The sequence below is a fragment of the Siphateles boraxobius genome, unplaced genomic scaffold, assembly GCF_051911475.1.
Source record: "Siphateles boraxobius isolate OS27281-9 unplaced genomic scaffold, OSU_SipBor_1 13, whole genome shotgun sequence".
In the NCBI taxonomy this organism is placed as follows: domain Eukaryota; kingdom Metazoa; phylum Chordata; class Actinopteri; order Cypriniformes; family Leuciscidae; genus Siphateles; species Siphateles boraxobius.
In genome coordinates, this window is record NW_027508733.1 from 21,647,694 (window position 1) to 21,669,834 (window position 22,141).

At 42.9% G+C, this 22,141-nt stretch overlaps 5 protein-coding genes across 6 annotated transcripts in view; 3 read left to right on the forward strand and 2 right to left on the reverse strand.

Moving 5' to 3' along the window:
• Positions 1–906: 906 nt before the first annotated feature.
• On the forward strand, positions 907–4,524 carry LOC143736014 (inactive tyrosine-protein kinase PRAG1). Of its 2 annotated transcripts, none has more exons than XM_077226492.1 (4): positions 907–1,178; positions 1,351–1,502; positions 1,914–2,422; positions 2,840–4,524. In XM_077226492.1, the coding sequence occupies exons 1-4, from the start codon at positions 1,099–1,101 to the stop codon at positions 3,902–3,904; spliced, it is 1,806 nt and encodes a 601-aa protein (XP_077082607.1). In that variant the 5' UTR covers positions 907–1,098; the 3' UTR covers positions 3,905–4,524. The 2 variants fall into 2 exon arrangements, with proteins under 2 accessions (XP_077082607.1, XP_077082608.1); XM_077226493.1 differs by having other exon boundaries at positions 968–1,178; positions 1,354–1,502.
• A 65-nt stretch (positions 4,525–4,589) lies between these two features.
• On the reverse strand, positions 4,590–9,172 carry oaz1a (ornithine decarboxylase antizyme 1a). The gene is given in 6 exon segments (XM_077226494.1): positions 4,590–5,217; positions 5,303–5,388; positions 5,478–5,653; positions 7,125–7,211; positions 7,213–7,258; positions 8,988–9,172. Coding segments are annotated over 6 exon segments (645 nt in total). The 5' UTR covers positions 9,107–9,172; the 3' UTR covers positions 4,590–5,086.
• A 459-nt stretch (positions 9,173–9,631) lies between these two features.
• Positions 9,632–17,896, forward strand: LOC143736073 (uncharacterized). Its single transcript, XM_077226637.1, has 5 exons — positions 9,632–9,742; positions 9,999–10,034; positions 16,357–16,491; positions 17,126–17,202; positions 17,272–17,896. Exons 1-5 carry the CDS (start codon positions 9,661–9,663, stop codon positions 17,440–17,442), a joined length of 501 nt encoding a protein of 166 aa, XP_077082752.1. The 5' UTR covers positions 9,632–9,660; the 3' UTR covers positions 17,443–17,896.
• Positions 10,170–22,141, forward strand: part of LOC143736071 (uncharacterized) — a 795,401-nt gene continuing 783,429 nt past the window's right edge. Inside the window, exon 1 of the mRNA XM_077226635.1 lies at positions 10,170–16,330. Within this exon, the coding sequence (XP_077082750.1) occupies positions 14,134–15,075 (942 nt within the window). The 5' untranslated portion in view covers positions 10,170–14,133 and the 3' untranslated portion in view covers positions 15,076–16,330. The remainder of the gene's footprint in view (positions 16,331–22,141) is intronic.
• On the reverse strand, positions 17,835–21,339 carry amh (anti-Mullerian hormone). The gene is made up of 7 exons (XM_077226622.1): positions 21,073–21,339; positions 20,465–20,758; positions 20,183–20,352; positions 19,859–19,970; positions 19,641–19,773; positions 19,071–19,501; positions 17,835–18,379 (listed from the first exon to the last, which is right to left on the reverse strand). Exons 1-7 carry the CDS (start codon positions 21,191–21,193, stop codon positions 17,958–17,960), a joined length of 1,683 nt encoding a protein of 560 aa, XP_077082737.1. The 5' UTR covers positions 21,194–21,339; the 3' UTR covers positions 17,835–17,957.

A 22,141-nucleotide genomic window follows, 5' to 3' on the forward strand; every position in this document is an offset into this window, starting at 1 on the left:
CTCAGTAAAGCAACTTTGGGATATTGGGCATTGTTAAAAGTGCTGTGTAAATGGTGCAGTCCAATTGAATTGAATCATCTGAAGTTCAGTTTAACTGAACTGAATCCAGTCTTTATCAGGCCCATTCCAAAATCAGGCACACAAGTGCTGCGTCCAGAATCGCATACTCTCCTGACTTTGCGACGGCTTAAAAAGTACATACTATATGAGTGTGTGTAGTATGAATGTAATCTGGACATCCTACATTCGTCATGTTGTCATTATCATGTGACCTACAGTTGTTGCTCACTTCACTGCCATTCACAAATCCTTTCCTGTGGCCTTATCGGATAATAAAGTGTCATCGTATGCACACTTAAGAATCTTACTCAAAGTAGTAGGTCATCCCGGCACTTTTTGCCTACTCTTTAATGAGTACTGTGAATTCGGTCATACTTTTGTCACACTGTTTTTAACCTACTATTTAGTAAGGAAATAACAATTTCTGATTTCTGATCTCAAGTCTTGTTTGAGGTTGCTTATTGTTTAAAAAGGTACAACAGCATCCTCTAGTGACTGAAAGATGACAGTGTATGATGATCACTCTATCACTGGTATCTTGCAGTGTTTGTCTCCAAACAACTTCATTGTTGCAAGGAGTTTATAACTGGTGTGCTTTAAGTTGCTTAGTTAAATGTTATGTAGAAAACACAACTAAAATATCAAAATTTTAAAAATTCCTCCAATTTATAGAAAATCTCACTAAGATAAAAAAAAGTAATCCTTAGATTCATGTTTGACACAAACTAAGCTCAGTGCATGAGCACAATGCAAATAAACATGTCATCCCATGCCATGACAGTAAAAGGTACTTATCTAGAACTTACAAAAATTGGTTCCTTATTTTAAAATTTCCTATTTGAAAGTACAGAGAACAGATGTGCACAAAACGCACACAGCTTTTCCGCTGCCAACCTCAGATGCTAGATATGCTGTGGCAATGTCTGAGTGAGATAACTGTGTGTGTGCTAATGCACTAGAAGAAAACTACAGGAACTGACATTTGTAGGAGGGTAAAGCACATTCACGGATGCTCTCACTGTCACACGCTAAACTACAATGGATCAAGCAACAGACTATACTCTCCTGGGAGCGTCAGGAGGGGCATCGCCACCTGCACTGCCCATCAAACAGCGCAGGTAAGAAATGCTAGTGTTATGACTTGACACATGCTAGCTGTAATACAGGAAACATCATACCACAAAAGTTACTCCATGCTTAGTATAATGAAATACAAATGAAGCAGGTCTAGCCCAGTAATTTGTTCTGTTGTTTCTGTATCTCTGTTAACTCGCATGTGCGCATTTTTAGGAGCAAGTCATCTTCAAGCTCCATCCAGGATCTAGATCTGAAGGTGGGAGATCTACTCTTGTCTGGACCACAGACACCAGTGTCTCCATTTGCTGAAGTGTTCACTCCTACTTACTGTAATGCAGCCCACTGTCCAATACACCATCGCTATGGTGAGCACTTATGATGTCTGGCATTGTCTGGATGAACCTGGTGTGTTTGTTAAGTTTTATACAAAAATGCTAGTTTTGCAGCAATGATAAGGATCTTAGTAAAATGAGAACTTGATTCTGTAACGTTTCACATGCATAGCCTTCCTCATTTCTGGTTATGGTTTTTGTTGTTTTTACACTTTTTTCTTTTACATACGTATTTTGAGGGAAGTAACACCTGAAACCAATACAGTAAGCCGCTAAACAAACAACTAAACCACGCAGAGGGAGTCTGTCTCATGGCACTGTGGGAACTGAGAGTTTCCACAAAATTCATTTCATTGTTCCATAACACATGACATGCACCGCATCTGAGAATGCATGTGTTTGCTCTACTGCTAGAAGTAATTTTGACCTTGTTGTGTTGCTCAGAAAATCACCAGGCAAGATTCTTCTCTGATCAAACTCCTCCTCCAGTACCTAAAAAAAGTCTGAAGAGAACCCTATCCCTCCCAGCGGAGGCTCTGGACCCATCTTACCATGATCATACAGGAACCTTCTATGAAAATCCATTATACATGATAGCACCATTCCATGGCACACTTACACTAAAAGAGGAAGAGGTACAAGAGGAGCTACATCAAGGTCCGTCCTTGCACAGAGTGAACTTTGATACACCAGATGAGCAACTTCAAAGAGTCCTCAGAAGCTTCCAGAGCCATGAGCAAGTTTCCATGGGTATTCAAGAGTGTTATCTCCAGTTTCTCAAGAACACATTGCAAAACATTGAATCGAGCATCTTCCTAAATGAACAGGAAATGGAGATGGCAAAGACTTCTCAACCTAATGACTTTATATTGTGTGACGAGCAGTGGACAGAGAGGGATGCTTTCTACTTGGTGCGTTGTTCGAAGATTCCTGGGAGGCTGTTTTCGGCAAAGGTAAGGACATCAACACTGTAATTACAAACGGTGACCAATCTAAATTAGATGTACAAGGGATCTAGTTAGATACTGTAGCAATGCGCAGTTGTATATTTTGTGCACAAGGGTTTTAAATCCAAAGATCTAAGTAGGCCATTAACGATTCCCAGGCCATGCCCCTGAACCACAAGCAGAATGTGCACCCTTATAAGGCAACCCTAGCTTGCAGTACAAAACCCTCAAACCACACTTCCTTCATCATGCCAGGTGTTGAGAAACAGCACCAACAGTTTGACGCGTGCTATGTAGTTTTAAGGGCAAGTATTTAGCCACAATGCAACAGTTTTTGGGCAAAGGAGTAGAGAATCCTACGTTGCATGTTTCTGTATAAAAGAAAATGAGTATTTTGAAGACGACTCCTAAATGTTTCGGCAGGTTCACAGAGAAGATTTGGTATCAGATTGTGCTATATCCATGCTGCATCCTAACATTGAGCAAGGAGTGGTCCATTTCCCACATAACACAGCTACGGATCAAACTTCCACCTTGCAGCATGCTGAGAAAACTTCAGAGCCTTCACATGGGGACACCACTGAGGTGTGCCAACAGCAAACAGTAGCTGATCTTCTAAGGAAAGATTTTAGTGTGACTGTGGTAAGAGACTTTCCATTGGGAACACTGGAGGACTTTGTTGAGGAAGGACACTCTTTGCACTCCAGCCTTCCTGAGGTTTATGAGAGGAGGCTTTGTCTTCTTGTCCTCCAGTTGGTACTAGGACTACAGCAGCTGGGACATTTTAAAGTAATTAACAGGGAACTGAAACCACAGAGTGCGACTTTAGTGTGGCCTCATATCACGAGCAAGGGGGCTGACACTTGGGAATACCCTAGTAAAATGAAGAAGGTAAGGGATATGAATACAGACACTTCTAAAGGTACACCCAGGATCACGGTGACTGAAGAGTTAATACACAAAAGTGAGATTTGTCAAACTTCATGGGAGAAGTGGGGCACCCCTCGTTTGGTCCTGAAAAGCCATTTTGAGGACAAAGTTTTTCAAGAAGCAACATCCCAAGAGTTCCAGTTGGGAACTTTGCTGAGGTACTGCCTACATCTCACTGATGGTTGCTCATCCGTGTCAAAGGTGCCACAAGACACTCCATACACTCCAGGATTGCTGTGGCTGGTCACCCAGCTTACATCTGAGAAACCTGGGCTACTATTGGCTGATGTGGTGGGTGTCCTCCAGGCCTTACTTTGGGGTCCACGAAAGAGACTTTTTCAGCAGAGCCAACTGGAGAGCTCTGTGTTTTCTAATTGGCTGCTACTTAAGCGATCTCTTTTAGTCCTCAAGCTTGCTGAAAAGGGACTCTTTCAGGCTCAATATGGCTTGGACTGGGAAGATTATCTCTGCCTGCAATATCTATCCCTTACTGACCCCAAGACTATGCTTAGCATTACTGAACGCATGGGCCTTCATGACTTTTTTAAACCTGCTTAACATTAAAATTCAAATGTTAATGACAATTGTCAGATAGAGACACTTAGATATAACTGTTGATTAATTTAGCTATATAACCTAAATGAACAGTTTTAAAATCCTAATAATATAACTTTGTAGCATATTTGTTATTCATATTCATGTACTGCTGTATACTTCCCATCATAAAATGAATAAAAAACATATTTGTTCAGAGGCCCACACATGACATGAGAACAAACGCTTAACTCATGGCCAAGATATCCATTTCTTTCTGAAACTTTGTTAAATTGAAGCCACTCTTGATTTAGTTCCCTTTTACGCAACATTCTTAATTTTGGCCACAATTAATTTTACCCCTCCAATGTCATGTGGCACTTTGTACATATGCATTACAATAATTTCTCACTTACTTCTGGCTACAAAACTACCATGTGAAACACTTGTTACATTAAACCGATCACAGGAGGCAGATTATATCCTATGTACAGTAAAGGCCTCTCTAATATATACAATCTATTACAAAATCAGCTTATTGATGGTTGATTTTGTGGAGTTTACTTATTAAGAATACCTGGAAAAATGAGCATTACAAAACACTGGGGGTTAGAAGGAAAATAAAGTTTCTGAAAACACAGTGATACATGATCTAATAATTTACATTATGCATGTGGAAATGAAAAAAGGTAGCAAAACCAAGTCGGTGTTGTAGGGTGAGCATTTTTTATTCTGCACACTGTAGGAAACATGCAGACAAATCCTATTGAAGTCATAACTAAACTCAAATTTCATGCACACATTAAGAAAGCACTGGTAAAGAAATCAAATATCAGCAATGAAAAAAAATACATGATTCTACATACATTGTTGCTTGAGATCTTAACCATAAATATTATGTTCTAAAAATGATCAGTGTGGGAATGGGTGAAAGGGAATCAGCAAATAATCCAATTACACTGGAAGTTAAGCCCCGTGGTAATCGCTTAAACTAATGGTCACTGCAGAAATGCATTTAGACACTAGTGCAAATACGACCGAAAATACAGCACAACCCTTACAAGAAATACAATGTAGTAATTAACAGGAGGAAGAAAAAAAGAAAAATCAATTTGACATATTCATACAGTTTCTTTTAATGGTGAGATACAGCATGTTGGGTGAGATACAGCACAGTTATTAGAAGCAAAATGTGATTGATAAGCTTTATTCGTCACTATCCGTGTCTCTTTCTATGCTGTAAGCCATGAATAAAGCGTCGGGGCGGGTTGGGACGAGGGGATGACCCGGTCTCACAATCTCAAAGCCCATGAAACTGAATGTCCGCAGCAGCGATGCTGGAGATGGTAGCGGAAAGGGTTAAAATAGGCCCAAATAACTCAAACAAAAAGCATGAAGGGAGATAAAAGCCATAATCCTTACCTCTGTCATCTCGGTTCTTATGGAAGCAGATGAAAACATGATCAACCTGTAACTTCTCCTCTGCAAACTCCAGCAAGAGTGAAAAACTGTTGCCAAAGAAATAGAACCAGTTTGAGCCAAAATTAATTTTGAGTGGGGAGAGAAAAAAAACAAAGATAACGTTAATTTGACTCACCTATCTTTGCTCCCTTCCGGGAGGACACCAGTGGGGATTTCGATGTAAAGGTTTGCCCCTTTCAGTGCCCCCCTCCAAACTAAGTGCTTGCTCACAGAGCAGCGGCGCTCAAAAAGCAAAAACCGTACACGGCTGTTCAACGTGGGGGCTTCCTCGAGAACCAGTAACTGAGCATCCTACAAAGAGGACACAAATACAGTTATATGCATGCATGCACTCATGGGCAATTACTGCTGTACAGTCATTTAACAAACTGTAGCAATGGATGACATTCAAATCATTAACATGACAAGTCAGGTGAGGTGGAATGTCCAACCTCATTTTCCATAAGTTATGAGATTCATATTTGTAGATAAGATACGACCCTTGCACAGTGAGATAACCGCATACATGCTAACACTATCTTTAAGCAGAATGCATTCTAAAGACTCAAGGCCAATTCACACCAAGAACAATAACTATAAAGATAACTATAAGCGTCCAAACCAGCAGATGATATAAAGATTTGACAACCGCATCACCGGTAGCTGAGAAGCACTGGTGGTGGGACAAAAAATTTTTTATATGTGAATGCGGTTTAACATGAATAACAAGTCCAAAGCTTGGTTTACAAAAGAAATGTTACAATCGCAGCCATGAAAACATTTGGGTTCATGACGAATGGGAGTTGTGATTGAGACCATAAATTTAAACTTTGTCGGCTTTGTATTCTGGTTTGCGATCTGGTCACCCGATTATCAGCGAATTTAACAATATTCCTTTCGAGATTCCACTGGACATGGAATCTGGTTTCTTTTCCCAAATCTTCACGTCTCAACCATTTTCGAAGGGGATTATAAATGTTTCTTCCTTGGTTCGCTTTTAATTAGGTCTATTATAGTCGCATTTTTTACTGTGGTAAAGTAGAAAAACACAGTAGGACAGATAGCCTACATTTTTATTTGCACGTCAAATTCTTTCTAACAGTTCCACCTTGTAGAAGATAAAATTTGCTCTTCAGACCTTTTACAAAAGGTACAAAACAATGATATCAGAAAAGAGAATGACTGTCTCTTTCCTGCTCATGTCCCGCATCCCTCTTAAAGCACAGAGCGTTAGGCTATATGTTTTTTTTTTTTAAAACATTTAACTTTATTATATTTTACCGTTACCATTATTTACTAATATTCATTTCAATGCTTTACAGGTAAACTGTCGGTTTCTTTGAAAAAATTGCTCAAACACGTCTGTTACTAAATGGATGTTTGAGCCTTGTTTATTTTATTTATTTATTTTTTATTTCAAAACAACCCCCCACCCCACGTAGTTAGTTCATTAACGCCACAGCCCTAGCACTTTCTGCAGTTGTCTTCTGCCACTTTAAATACTCAAGCAGAATGGATTCTGATTGGTTGTAATTGTTTTTACTGTTCATGGATAATTACAATAATATTATTTCTCTATGCAGTTATAGTTGTAGCGTGAACTGTTTATATTTAAAATACTTTAGAACTACATCTTCATCGTTATAGTAATCATTATTGATGTGAACAGGCCTTAAGTAATGTATAGAATTAGAGTCTGAAAACTAAAATGTATACATTACTTATTTCCAATTTTATTTTATTCACACATTCGCTTTCATGTGACCCAAACCTGTGCACTCACAGAATAGAATAGCTTAGCTGAAAGACTGTGATCCCGCTGATCATTCCCTCGCCCACCTGGGATCTTCAGGGGTGGGTGAGGGACATCAGGAACACCACAGAGGCCCCGGACGCGGGTTACTGCAGCGATGGGAACTGTAACCAGGAAACACAACAACATACTTGTTAACAGACAGGATGACATCAGCATATAATGGGTAAAAATTAATGAACGATAGACTAGTAAGTTCCAGTAGCTCAACTGGTAGAGCATGAGGGCAATTCCAAAGGTTCAATACACTGGGTATGTTTCAACATTGATAAAAATGTATAAATGTTTTTTTATAAATGCAGAGAGACCGTAGCTGTCTGACTAGGTGAGGAAGCAGCAGCATGATGCCTTTTTATAAATTGGGGTAGCTTGAATGAAAAAAAAGTTTTATTCATTCTTTCCCACTAGGCTATAGATGTAACTATATTAGCATCCACAGCGCACCAGCAGACGATATCGCTTGGTTTATTCCAAGAATGTGCTGCAGTTTTGCGTGAATGCAAATCTTTAATAACCAGACCAAAACTGAATGGATGCATCTGTGAAACCAGAGCAACCTCATTTCAATTCAGTACCACATGTGAGGGCCTTTTGTCTCTTGTCTTTTGAGTTTCCCACTGAAAACTGCCTAATAAAGCCAGATCACCTTACTCTCCACTCACATGGGACAAACCAAGCCCGTTACAGATGCTGGGTCGTGTGGGATGGGATGAGCGGTGGTTACACAACAGCCTGTAGCAGGTGAATGAACACCGACATTTAGACTGAGTAAACGGGGTTACTTTAAGACCTGGGATTTGTGAAGCGTTGCTGCATTTAAGACAAATGGATAATATGGTCCAACCAAAAAGGATACAAAATGTAGTAACCGGTAACAAAAACCCTATATATGCAGCCCTGCAAGTTAAGACATGCCAACATCTAAAAATAACAATGCAGAATATAATTTTCCAATGGATTAAGGCACATTTTCCTTGATACCTGCTCTTTTTTTATAAAATACATAAATTTACACAAAACAGATTTTCATATTAAACTTTTAATACTAGATTAAGAGGAAAACTTAAAATGGTATTAAGTTTTCTGAATTACTTAATCATTTAAAAACATCATGGTTCTCCATTCAGTTCAGCAACCTGGGCATGATAGATTAACGAACAAACAAGGGGAGATGGGCGAGGCGACGTTTAAAGATTAACGTTAGCAACATCCGCTTAGCAGTGACACAAAAGCAATTTCCCTGATTGCTAGCTAACGTTAGCATTGCAACGTTAGTCACCTCTCGAACACTCAACGTAACCAGTCAATCACATGTTGAGCTGAGCAACACCTGAATAAATGCGTAAACTGGTGTCTATAAAAAGAAATCATAAATAAAATGTTATGATTTTAGATAATGAGGTTTAAGATATCTATGATTGGCTCGAAAGCCAAACTGAGACAGAATCTAACGTTACAGCTAAAGGCATTTAATCAGACATTGGAAATAACCACTGTTTGAATGGGTGATTTGGACGTTTCTCGAATGTTCTACGAACGCGAAAATCTGTTACCTGGCAACGGGCCTGTCAATCATTCTAGCCAGTGACTGACCAAATCCCACCTGAAATGCGAGGCTTTCTCACGTGACATTTAACAATCATTCTTTTTTCTTTTACTTTACTGAAAATAGTTTTGACAGATGGATAGACTTAAATCTCATTCTGCTAGCAAAAAACAAACAATAAGGAGTACAACATTACAGTGTATTTCGTCATATAATTTAAAGCTCGCTAGGCTGTACAGCTAAAACAAGGCCTCAAACAAGCGAGCTACATTAAAGTACCACATTACCTTTCATTCTCGGGTTTATTACGGGTCATTTCGATCACTGGCATCTTGGATATATTACTCTCTTTTTCTCTGACAAAACAGTGGCTATTCAGAATCGTCTGGAGGTTGGATTTAACCATCCGGCCAACGTCAAGGCCCGACTCTTCTCTGTCCGTGCTCCGACTGAATGTGTTAAGGTTGTAGGCCCGCAGTATTTATACTCGGAACACGAATGGGCGTGGCGTATGCGTTACGTCATGCGTTCTAACAAACAAAAAAAGCCCCGACTGGAAATAAACATTCAAATAGAATGTAGTCACATTCGCGATAATAGGCTTAATGTCTGATTTATGAACTCACATTTGTGCAGTATGTAAAACTGGAATAGGATAGAATGTAGGCTAATTTACAGGCTTTCTAACGGAGTTACATAATCTGTCAATAATTAAGCACAATTCTCATTGTTACGCACTCAACATTACTAGCAGTGCAAGATGCACTATAACTAAGATTCATTATAATTAATATATAACCGAATTAATTATTAACTAAAATATGTATAATGTTTATGGAAAAATCTCAATTAAATTGTTTCTTGAGGTCGTTTGTGTTTTTATGTATGAGCACAAATAATACCAACATTCAATTCAAGATTGCAAATAGGCCATGCAAAATCACATGCTTGTATTTTATAATGAAGTCTCAGCTGTGCCTGTCCATCAGGGCTCGGGAGAACTTGAGACACCTCAGTTTTTGCATGCAGTCATACTTTGCCTGGTAAGAACTGCGCGTTTAACTACGAGCTATATCTAATGCTGTTGTTTTGATTGTTTGTTTTTAGACTTATTTGCACTCAGTCATAGTTTTGTAGGCCTATATTTCTTCAGCTGCTAGCGATCTTCCTGATGTTTTGCTAGACTTACGTTTTTAGGAATTTGTGTCAATAACAGAAGTTTAAATAGTTTAAATGTAAGTGTAAGATATGTAAAACTTAATGGACGTTTTGTGATCTTCAAACTTTCTAATCTTCAGGTCCACAGAAACATCCAGAAAGGATCATCAGAGCAAGTATGTATCGGGATTTTAAAAACATAATATGCACGATTTGATTTTGATTTTTGAATGTCAGTCTTATTCGCTGTATTAAGAGTATCACACTTCATTTCTGAGTTCCCTTTCGAACGGTCACTTCGTATTGCGTAGCTATACGCAGTGGGGAAACTCCTTTTCCTCGATTTACTGAAGCCTTTATGTAAAGCGCATTTGCAGCTGCACAGCTAGAACATGAGCGTCTGGCTCGCTCATAGGCTGCGCTGCGGCAACTGCACATCCAATGGCGCAGGCGCCTCTGACGTGCAACCAATGAGATCACTCTGCGTCATACACGTCAGGGCCCGCCAAGGGGGCGTGACCTCAGTCTATAATAGTCCCCGAATTCGCCATTATAGCAGATTTTACTCCTTCAGCGACAAACTTCACGTCTCTGACCATTTATTGAGCCTTCGCCGTCGAACAAGCCTTCAGCCTGAGCGAGCTACAGTTCAGCAGACTACACATCTCAACCGTGTTTCTCCTGACGCCGTCTCTCCTGTGGCTATCCGGCGATATCCTTTTCAATATCTGTTTATTATGTGTTTATATCTGTATCAGCTTTGTTCCATATGCCTCGTGTTATGCGAGGCCTACGAACACGCGAGCTGCATTTCATGCCTGGGACTCTACCACGCAGAGAATGCACTCTCTGTCGGCGGATGTGCGGCCTGCGCGTGCATGCCTATCTCCGTGCTGCGAACTCGGCTAACGTTAGCTCTCTCTCGAGACGGCGGCGCCGCATCACCCGCGCTCCCTTCTCCGGCCCTACTTCAGCCGAGGAAGAAGAAGCGCCGCAGCCAACGGCATCCAGAGAGCACGGACGTTTGTGAATGCACGCCGGCCACGTCCCCGCGTGCTTCACTCACTCCAGCTCAGTCATCTCCGGTCCCGTTCGAGGGAGATCAGCGCCCCCCCACCACCCCGTGGCGGGCCTCGTCTCTTTCGGCGGACCCAGCGAGGCAGGACTAACTCCGACGCTGAAATGCTTCGGATCCTAACACAGGCCGTCGCGGACCTCGAGCTCGAGTGGAACTAACCGTGCTAGCTGGCGCCGACCAGCAAAGCCCGCGAAACAGGCCTCTCAGCCCCGCCCTGCGGCTGATGCCGAACGCTTCCCGCCAAAGCCGTCCTAGCACGCAAAGGAAATAGAGGGCACGTGTCCCGCGCTTGCCGGACCACCCTCAAAGAAGCCAGCAAAACTTCCCACAGCCCCCTGTACAGTTCAGGCGGCTGGGGATTTTATTATTGTAAACAGGCCCGCAGCAGTGAGCGCGTCTTTGCAAACAAACGCCGTTTTCACGGCGACCCAAATAAAGCACACGAGCACAACACATGGGTTCACGGTCCCCCTTCACTAGGCGGCCCCTCCCTTGTTGTAACACTGACTTCCCCACACGCAAATGCTTGTGCAGTCAGTCCAACATTCAATGTGTGCACAAATCACAATATATGGGTTCACGGTCCCCCTTCACTAGGCGGCCCCTCCCCTGTTTTAACACTGACTTCCCCACACGCAAATGCTTGTGCAGTCAGTCCAACATTCAATGTGTGCACAAATCACAATATATGGGTTCACGGTCCCCCTTCACTAGGCGGCCCCTCCCCTGTTTTAACACTGACTTCCCCACACGCAAATGCTTGTGCAGTCAGTCCAACATTCAATGTGTGCACAAATCACAATATATGGGTTCACGGTCCCCCTTCACTAGGCGGCCCCTCCCCTGTTGTAACACTGACTTCCCCACGCGCAAATGCTTGTACAGTCAGTCCAACACTCAATGTGTGCAAAAATCACAATATAAGGGCATCAGGTCCCCCTATGTTAGGCGGCCCGTCCCAATCAGTGTGTCAAGCCCTAGCCACACGGGTTATAGCCTGGCAAGCTATCCCCGATGTGTCGAGTTGAGTTATAAACGCTATAAAGCGAGGCAACTCGCTCCAATTCGCTCGCAGACCCCCAAAGTTTCAGGCGGTTCTCGAGACTTCGGTGAGAAGCAACGTGGGTCACATGCTTCGCACCGATGTACAGAATTCATTAGCAAAAGGGGTGATAGAATTAGTCCCCCCTGTGCTAAAACATACGGGTTTTTACAGCCGCTATTTTCTAATTCCGAAAAATGACGGCGGCCTCAGACCCACTCTAGATCTGAGACATTTGAACAAAGCTCTCATGAGACGGCCGTTCAAAATGTTAGCTATCAGTTTCACAAGCACAACACATGGGTTCACGGTTCCCCTTCACTAGGCGGTCCCTCCCCTGTTGTAACACTGACTTCCCCACACGCAAATGCTTGTGCAGTCAGTCCAACATTCAATGTGTGCACAAATCACAATATATGGGTTCACGGTCCCCCTTCACTAGGTGGCCCCTCCCCCGTTGTAACACTGACTTCCCCACACGCAAATGCTTGTACAGTCAGTCCAATACTCAATGTGTGCACAAATCACAATATAAGGGTATCAGGTCCCCCTACGTTAGGCGACCAGCCCCAATCAGTGTGTCAAGCCCTAGCCACACGGGTTCTAGCCTGGCAAGCTATCCCCGATGTGTCGAGTTGGGTCATAAACACTATAAAGCGAGGTTACTCGCTCCAATTCGCTCGCAGACCCCCAGAATTTCAGGCGGTTCTCGAGACTTCGGTGAGAAGCAACGTGGGTCACGTGCTTCGCACCGAAGTACAAAATCTATTAGCAAAAGGGGCGATAGAATTAGTCCCCCCCGCGCTAAAAAATATGGGTTTTTACAGCCGCTATTTTCTGATTCCGAAAAAAGACGGCGGTCTCAGACCCATTCTAGATTTGAGACATTTGAACAAAGCTCTCATGAGACGGCCGTTCAAATTGTTAACTATCAAACATATCCTCGCGCAAGTGCGTCCGGGGGATTGGTTTGTCACAATGGATCTGAAAGATGCTTACTTTCACATTCAAATAAATCCTCGTCACAGGCCATTCTTGAGATTCGCCTTCGAGGGCCGGGCTTATCAATACACCGTTCTGCCGATCGGTCTATCGTTGGCACCCCGTACATTCACGAAGTGTATGGATGCAGCGCTTTCTCCTCTGAGATTTCAGGGAGTGCGCATGTTAAATTATCTCGACGACTGGCTGGTGGGGGCACAGTCGAGAATCGAGCTATTAGCTCACAGGGATTTGATTCTCGGCCATCTAAAATGCCTGGGTTTCACAATCAATGTTTCAAAAAGCAAACTAACCCCCAGCCAGAGCATGATCTTTCTGGGCACAGTTTTAGACTCGAGAGCTATGACAGCGTGACTCACACAGAGCGCGCGCTCTCGGTGCGAGCGCTTGCAGGCACTTTCAGATTGCGCGAGCGCGCGCCACTGAAGAAATTTCAGAAACTGCTTGGTCTCATGGCAGCAGCATCGCCAGTACTCCGCATGGGATTACTGCGCATGCGCCCGATGCAGCATTGGCTGAAACGCTGTGGGCCAACTCATGCATGGCAGTCAGGCAGCTTGCGCGTTATGGTGAATCACGGTTGTTTAAGAACCCTGATTCCCTGGCGGGCTCAGAACTGGCACCACGAGGGGGTGACAATGGGAACAATTTCCAGGAGGAAAGTGGTTCTTACAGATGCGTCCAACCTGGGTTGGGGAGCGCTGCACGAGGGCATGCATGCATCCGGCCTCTGGTCGAGCACGGAGCAGAGCTTACATATCAACTGTCTGGAGATGAAAGCAGTTGGGTTGGCCCTGAAGGCATTTCTGTCGAACCTCAGAGGTCACTACGTCTTAGTCCGCACAGACAATACGTCAGTGGTGGCCTACATGAATCGCCAGGGGGGCATCAGGTCAGGGAACCTGCATGCGATGGCGAGAGACCTCCTCTATATGGGCACAAACCAACCTGAGCTCTCTGAGAGCAGCGCATATCCCGGGCGTCCAGAATGTGGGCGCGAATATGCTTTCATGGGACAACACTCCCCTCGGCGAGTGGTCCCTGAACCCACAGACGGTCAGTCTAATATGGAAGGTGTTTGGCGAGGCCGAAATCGACCTTTTCGCCTCGAGAATCAACACCCACTGCAAATTGTTCTTCTCGAAGAACAGGAATGCGCTGGCCCATGTCTGGCCCAACCGTCCCTTTTATGCCTTCCCCCCCCCCCCGTCTCGATGATTCCACAAGTCATCAAACGGGTCAGAGAGAGCGGGTGCCCAGTCCTTCTGGTGGCCCCTCTCTGGAAAACCAGATCGTGGTTCCCGGAACTAGTTCAGTTATCGGACACAATCCCATGGCCTGTCCCACTGAGGAAAGACCTCCTCACACAGGTGAACGGGACATTGTGGCATCCGAGACCCGATTTATGGGCCCTTCATGTTTGGCCCCTCAACGGGTACCCAAGGACCTTCCTGAGAAGGTTTTAAGCACTATATCTGAAGCCAGGGCCCCGTCGACTCGGCGCCTGTATGCTTCAAAATGGTCAGGTTTTTCCAGCTGGTGCTCGAAAAATCAGGCTGACCCAGAGTCATGTGTGATATCAGTGGTTCGCTCATTCTTACAGGAGCTGCTGGACGCGGGTTGCTCCCCGTCCACGCTCAAAGTGTATGTGGCAGCCATAGCAGCACATCATGTTCTGACGGCTGGCCAGTCACTGGGAAGAAACGACCTGGTCGTAAGATTCCTGAAAGGTGCGAGGAGAATGAACCCCTCCAGGCCTCCGTCTGTGCCGCCTCTGGACCTCTCCACGGTCCTGGGGGCTCTGAAAGGTCCGCCTTTCGAACCGCTCCAATCGGTTGATCTAAAAACCCTCTCGCTGAAGACCGCTCTCCTTATGGCGTTGGCATCTATCAAACGAGTGGGAGATCTGCAGGCGCTCTCTGTGAGCCCTGCATGTTTGGAGTTGGGTCCAGATGACTCCAGAGTCATCCTCAAGCCCAGACATGGTTACGTTCCTAAAGTGCTCTCAACACTGTTCAGAGCACAGGTGGTGACATTATCAGCCCTCCCTCCTTCTGCAGAGGATGGAGAGGTTAATCTTCTCTGCCCTGTCTGAGCGCTGAGAATCTATCGGGAGCTTTCTGCGTCTTTTAGACAATCAGAACAGCTTTTTGTCTGCTTTGGTGGTAGATCCAAGGGGGATCCAGTCACTAAGCAAAGACTGTCTAGATGGATAGTGGATGCTATTTCTATGGCTTATACCGCAGCGGGTCAAGTTTGCCCTATAGGTATCAAGGCCCATACGACCAGAGGTATGTCTCGTCATGGGCTTGGTCATCTGGCATTCCCATTAGTGATATTTGTGATGCGGCCGGCTGGTCCTCGCCTTCCACATTTATGAGTTTCTATAATAGGGAAGTGCCTTCCCTGCAGGCGAAGGTGCTTTCGGTATGATTAAGACCCGTCGGTGGCTGGTCTTGTCATATATTACTGTGCACTATCACATTCACATATATATATAAAACCCGCTGCTGGCTGGTTGTATTCATGCATAAACCCGCTGTTGCCGGTTATATTTACATATATATAAAACCCGCTTTGGCCGGTTATATGACATATATAAAACCCGCTTTTGCCGGTTATATTCCATACATATATAAAACCTGCTTTGGCCGGTTATAATTTCATATATAAACCCACTTGACTGGTTATATGTTCATATACCAATAACCCCGACAGTGTCTGGGTTCATTGGTGTAGTATGTTGGGTTATTTCTAACTGATGTGTACTATTTTAGACCTGACGGTGTCTGGTCTATTTATACATAATTATGCGGTTATGGCTTGTTCTGTATGCTCAGGGGCCTGAGTTGCAGTGGCAGCCAGTTACTCAGTGCGGCGTTTTGCATGGCGTCCCCACTGCGTATAGCTACGCAATACGAAGTGACCGTTCGAAAGGGAACTACTCGGTTACTCACGTAACCTCAGTTCCCTGAGTTAGGGAACGAGTATTGCGTAGCCAGCCGCACTATAGTAACATGGCAAGTTGTCGCTTCAGTCGTTAAACCTGCTATAATGGCGAATTCGGGGACTATTATAGACTGAGGTCACGCCCCCTTGGCGGGCCCTGACGTGTATGACGCAGAGTGATCTCATTGGTTGCACGTCAGAGGCGCCTGCGCCATTGGATGTGCAGTTGCCGCAGCGCAGCCTATGAGCGAGCCAGACGCTCATGTTCTAGCTGTGCAGCTGCAAATGCGCTTTACATAAAGGCTTCAGTAAATCGAGGAAAAGGAGTTTCCCCACTGCGTATAGCTACGCAATACTCGTTCCCTAACTCAGGGAACTGAGGTTACGTGAGTAACCGAGTAGTTTCTCAACCATCTCCATTCGACAGTGAAATATCGGCGCTTATTTCCTGTGGAATCCTTGGCGAAGGTGCAAAACCCATGGAAAGGCATCACTCTGAACCGCTGTATATTAGTGGCCATGGTCATCGTGGTGGTCAACTCTGGGGTTGAGATAGTACAAGGTGAATTCTTGAATGTGAGTCATGTTGTTTATGTGTGAATGTAAATACAGATAGTTATTATTGCTAGTTATAATTATTATTATCGCAAAATAAACCGTCAAGGTCTGAGGTGTCTTGTATCATCCTGAAGAGGTTTGTTTTTCTCATTATTAACGATTTACTGTAACATTATGTTGCTAATTTAACGGGTATAGTTACTATCGTTCAAAGGTTTGGGGTCAGTTAATACTTTCATATAGCAACATTGATCAAAAGTTACAGTAATACATTTTTTACGTTAAAAAGGATTTATTGTTCTTTTGAACTTCCTATTTTTCAAATAAACCTGAAAAATATGCCACGGTTTCCACAACACACGAAAAGTGTTTTCAACATTGATAATAATAAAAAATGTTTCTTGAGCACCAAATCAGCATATTATAATGATTTCTTAAGGATCATGTGCTAAAATGTTGAAAATACAGCTTTTCCATCAGGAATAAATAAAATAGCAAGGTTTACAATATTACTGGTCAAATATATGCAGACCTTATAAGTATAAGATTTCTTTCAAAAACATTAAAATGTTAGTGTCCCCAAACTGTCACAACTGACTAATGAGAACAAGTGTTTATTGTGTTTTAATGTGTAACAGAGACAATAGAGCCATACTTTGAAGTGACAGAAGATGAACCTGGATCAGAGCTTCAAGCCGGTGATCTGACAGCAGAGGTAAGGCTCATGTCTTGAACTGTTTTCACTCAGTTCATAGTTTCTAAATTTTGCCTATTTTTGCCGTAGCCTGATTCATGGTGGGACACCATTGCGTTTTGGAACTGGAGATCTGAGGATGAACTCGAGGAGTTTAGAAAGAAAAGAGCAGCAAGAACAAGACAGGATGGAGAGAAGGTCGGACCACGGAAGATACGTAACAAGGAAATGTCTAAAGGACTACTCAAGGAAAGGGAATAGTCTGTAATATCCCAAAAATGGTGATTTGGATGAAATATATATATAGAAAATAAATATATAACCTTCATCTGAAATGTGGTTTATATAATCCTAAAACCACCTGTAACATTTTGAGAGCATTTTCCGATTTATACAAGAAGACCTAGTGAATACATTTACATTCATTATACATATAATTGACTTGGAGAAAAGCTTTATGAATATTTACTTCATTCAAGCAACCACATTTTTCATAAGCTCAGCACTAATGCAAATCCATAACAGGGCATCTAATTATTTCATACAGCTAGAAGTGGTTGTTTATATCATCGAATATATAAATTTTCCCTCTAATGACCTAATTTACACTTCAAATGACAGCTTAGTTGCACGTTTACAGATTTACCAGGTCATTTTGTAAAACTGAGAGCTTTATTGTGTATTTACAGGCAAAAATAAATGCAGATGTATGAGATTTTATTCATATATTGCAATATATGCATACATAAACGCATTTCAAAGAGCAAGTAAGGCCGTCAGCGACATTCACACTTGGTCGCCACCACTTTGGTTTTGTAGGAGATTTTGGTGCCGTCGCTCTCCAGCCGGATTACAGACAGGTTGTCATAGTCCACCGGTACGCAGCAGAGAGAGCGATTGACAGGTTCGCCACTCTGGATAAGGCTGTTAAGGAGGATGGCGTGGTTGTTGGCGTTGTTAAGTGGGAAACCACACACTCCTTCGCAGTTGTTGATGTTGACCTGGGAGGGCTCAAGAAGGAACTTCTTTAAGGGCACGGTTAAGCTCTGAAGCCGACACTGACTGGGCGTTGATGGGCTCTCTACGTTCGCTCTGGCTGCCCTCTGGGATCTTTCCGCCTCCCAGGTACTGAGAACCGTCTGCAGGGCCTTCAGAAGCAGAACAGACCGGTAATGGGCTTCTTTGTGGTCCTTAGTCACTATAATTAAATCATAGTTTGAATGAATCATACTATTTTAGATGCAATTCAATGGTAACATATAGGGCTGGGTGATATTTTTAATATTCTTTAGCTATTAGTTTCCGTTAATACACTAGTTTCAAGATGTATTGTTGTCTTGAAATTCTCGAGTATGAGAGATTTAATTCAGAGATGTTTTCATAGCATTTCTAATTTAAAGTTGGCAAGACTTATTCATTATGAATCAGTTCAATCTGTTCGCTTTGGTAAATTGACTCGAAACCATTATTAAATTATTTATTTGCATCTCACAAAAATTTTCACATGTATTAAAAAATCTATGTAAAAAAAAAAAATACTTGTAAAATATGTAGGTAAATATGGTTGTATTGGTGCATTTAAATGACAAATTTTTCTATGAGTTCAATTAGTATTTTATATATATATATATTTTTTACTTACTTCTCATTAAATCAAATCTAATTGGTCCTGATGGCTGTTTGGTTTAAGTTAAGGTTTGTCAGAAATATTTTTTTTGTGCTACCCATTTCAGCACAAATATCATCAAAAGAATATCGTTGATTTTTTTTTGCTGTATCCCCCAGCCCTAGTAACATACTACTGGTCAAAAGTTTGGAATTTTGTCTCTTAAAGCCTCTTGAATTCAAAATTTTGACCATTAGTGTTTATGAAAAAATGTAATGCTCACCTGCTTCATCATCCTCTCCATCTGGAGAAACGGCACTTAGTTCACTCAGTTTCTGGAGCCTGTCCATCACCATTTGCCCAGCTTCCTGCTGTCTGACCAGAGCCATGGCTTCATCCAGTCTCATTCTGAGCACAGACAGCAGAGGATCATCTAGGGTCACCTCCACTCGGTGAGTTTGCAGGCTTTGCTGCCTCTGGGGGAAGACAAATACAGTCGGCATGGAGGAGTTCACTAGTCCTGATAGGAAGGACTCTGTGGACGACACTCCAAGGATGAGGGGTGGAAGGGAATGTAGTGTATCCAAAAAGAATGCATTTGCATCATCCTGAGGTGTCGGTCCCTCTTTCTGATGAAGGACGTCACTCAAGAACTTTTGCAGCTCGCAAAGGAAAAGAAAAGTTCTGGATGGGGGTCTCGCATCCAGTGGAATTCTGGGGAAAACAATTGGCGGATAAACATTGGCAATGTTAGCTTACTGAATACTGTGCCGCACATATAGTTTATTATCTAATTGCATAATGCAGGATTAAACTAAGCAGTAAAAAAAACTTTAGCAAGTGAATAATTTACCCGTGATATTTTAAATGAGGTGTCCTTTGCTTTTCACTGTCCGAGAGGAAAATTAAGATCGGCCTCATTGTACTGCTGCCATCTACCTTTCTCATCAACACTTCCTGAAGCTCAGACACACTGGGTTTCGAGCCTAAAATGTAACGGAAAGAGTTCAAATGGGCTGTGTGAAAGGATTCATTTGAGTAGTCTGTTTTTGATCTGAAAAATGATCTCACCGCTTTCATCTTTCCATGCCGCAACTGTTACATTTAGCTTAAGGTGAACGTGGGCATGACTGTGTCTTCCCGTAAGAATCAGGAAACGGGTGGCCTCAGAAATGCAAACCATCTGAAAGTCAAATAACCAGAGAAAACACATCATGGCAACTTAAAATATGCTTGGGGCCACGAGTGGTTAGCAGCCCTAATTTGACATATTGAGCTTTGATGCTAATGCCAGCAATATGAGTTCAAAATGTCCAAGACCTGCTGCCCCCTTTCAATCTACCATCATTGTCAATAAAGTGTCAGAAATATAAAAATCATTATCATGAGGTTGACCTGTGTATTTGGTTGGATGGAATGACTGTTGAATGTCACTCTCAAACCGTCTCCCTTAATGGGATCGACATTAAACAGGAGCGTCACGGAAGCCGGGTTGGTCGGTTGGGGATGTCTTGGGAATGTGAGGGTTAAAGTAATCTCTCCCTCCTGCTCAGCATCCCAAACATCTATTAAAACATTAACCACAACTTAACTAATGGTGTCAACTGGACAAACATTCAACTAAAACAAAGGTTTAGCTGGAAATCAAATTTATGGATCAAAGAAAAATGCATTTACCTTTAGTTGCATATACACCCTTGAGGCCATTTCGGTTTTGTTGCACATTCTGAACTAGACGTGAAACCTGCAAACCTGGTGCTCCGGGCGAACATATTCCAAAGTGCTGGAAGTTAATCCTGCGCAGTTCACCCTCTCCGTTCAGGGCTGACAGGAAGTCATCTATGGCATGACTGTGAGCTTGTTGCTCACTTGGCACATCTTCGGTGGCTTGTGTTGACTGGGCAGGTGGGCCAATTGGCTTTTCACTGGCACATGCCATATCTCTGACTTCTCGCTCATCTCCATTCAGTCCTGTTGGTCAATTAGACAAGCATTCATGGGCAGAAAGTGTCACCTAAAAGAGTGTCACCTAAAGTTATGCTTCCCAGTTTGGAGAGTTAAGCTGGAGATCCAGCTTCTGGAAGCAGGACTGGACACCCTTGCCTTTATGTGTTCCTCAAATTTGTCAAATGATTCCTAATCAAGAAAACATCAAACTACTATCATAACCACACTGAAAGTACAAGCTATTACTTAAGCAAGTTCATTGATCTGTGCGAAAATGCTAAACAATTCCATTAATGTACCCTGAGAGACAGGTACAGGGACAAATGGAAGGGACTGACCTGATAGCGGAATGACTTTCGGGCTGTTGTCCATCTCTTTGTGTCCCACTGTGGCACCATATGACCCAGTCGCCACAGTCAGCAACATCATCAGCCAAAATCTTGCCTGGAAAAGCATCATCTCTCATTAATTCACAGAGAAATCCAACACTTGTTTTGGGGTGGGTCAGCAGCAGGGATGTGTTTTATACACACCTCCTCCTGCTCTCCTGAAACCAGCCAGCCAAAAAATCGTGTCCTTGGAGTAATGCTGGGTATTCAAAGCATGCGAGTCGACGTGTGAATTTCAGGGGATAGTGAATAGATATCACATGCCTTTGAGCTTTGATAAGATGGAGGAGGAACTCATCCAGACAATGGAATACTGTGTAGACCCCAGCTGTGGTAGCGGATAACAGTTTGATCCAAATTGCAACAAAGTTCTATTCTTAAATTTGTACACCCCATTCTTATTTCATTCCCAAGGGACACAGTTAAGACTTCCCAGAGTGACTTCGGGCACATTTTTGTTACCCCCCCATTGTAAGTTGTCTTGTTTTGCGCACCTCAGATCTGGAGGAACTATATTTTATTCTTGACCAAAAGGGTGTAGGTTTAAAACCTGCAAGGAGTGGATCCATAAACTTAAACAAGGAACCAGGCCACAGTTAATGTCTACATGGTAAACTTTGTACTGCAAAACTCTCGAGAGATTCACATTGGCTTAAAAGATGCACAACTTTCTGCAAAACGTGGTTGACCATCTAGACATGATGGTTCTCTTACTGCTAACATGGTCCCTCTGAATTCGCTGCGCCTTATTCATTGATCGTTCTTTTGCAGTGGGTAGTGCATGTGCTTTTGAACCTAGGCTTTTACCATTTCCCAATGCTCCTATATTTCCATATCTATGTTTTCTGACATTAAAGGCAAGAGGCTCCTAAATCAAAAAGTGCCAAAGTTTGATTTGGATAAATTACAGATTGTCAAAGTAACAGCTACAATAGTCCTCTTGTTACTCCTAGCTCTGATCTCTGGAAGACGCACAGCTGCACATGTTTTCCAGACTTTCAAGGTCCCTCTAGCGCTG

What these genes read in the sequence shown, in the direction of transcription:
- LOC143736014 (XM_077226492.1), top strand. Translation starts at nt 1,099, where the DNA reads ATGGATCAAGCAACAGACTATACTCTCCTGGGAGCGTCAGGAGGGGCA. An exon ending in TCCAATACACCATCGCTATG is followed by an intron (nt 1,503 to 1,913) that starts GTGAGCACTTAT and finishes TGTGTTGCTCAG; the next exon opens with AAAATCACCAGGCAAGATTC. An exon ending in GGAGGCTGTTTTCGGCAAAG is followed by an intron (nt 2,423 to 2,839) that starts GTAAGGACATCA and finishes ATGTTTCGGCAG; the next exon opens with GTTCACAGAGAAGATTTGGT.
- amh (XM_077226622.1), bottom strand. Translation starts at nt 21,193, where the DNA reads ATGATGCTTTTCCAGGCAAGATTTTGGCTGATGATGTTGCTGACTGTG. An exon ending in GGGTGTATATGCAACTAAAG is followed by an intron (nt 20,353 to 20,464) that starts GTAAATGCATTT and finishes ATGTTTTAATAG; the next exon opens with ATGTTTGGGATGCTGAGCAG. An exon ending in CCTCATTTAAAATATCACGG is followed by an intron (nt 19,502 to 19,640) that starts GTAAATTATTCA and finishes TGTTTTCCCCAG; the next exon opens with AATTCCACTGGATGCGAGAC.
- LOC143736073 (XM_077226637.1), top strand. Translation starts at nt 9,661, where the DNA reads ATGAAGTCTCAGCTGTGCCTGTCCATCAGGGCTCGGGAGAACTTGAGA. An exon ending in CATGCAGTCATACTTTGCCT is followed by an intron (nt 9,743 to 9,998) that starts GGTAAGAACTGC and finishes TCTAATCTTCAG; the next exon opens with GTCCACAGAAACATCCAGAA. An exon ending in AGAAAGGATCATCAGAGCAA is followed by an intron (nt 10,035 to 16,356) that starts GTATGTATCGGG and finishes TCCATTCGACAG; the next exon opens with TGAAATATCGGCGCTTATTT.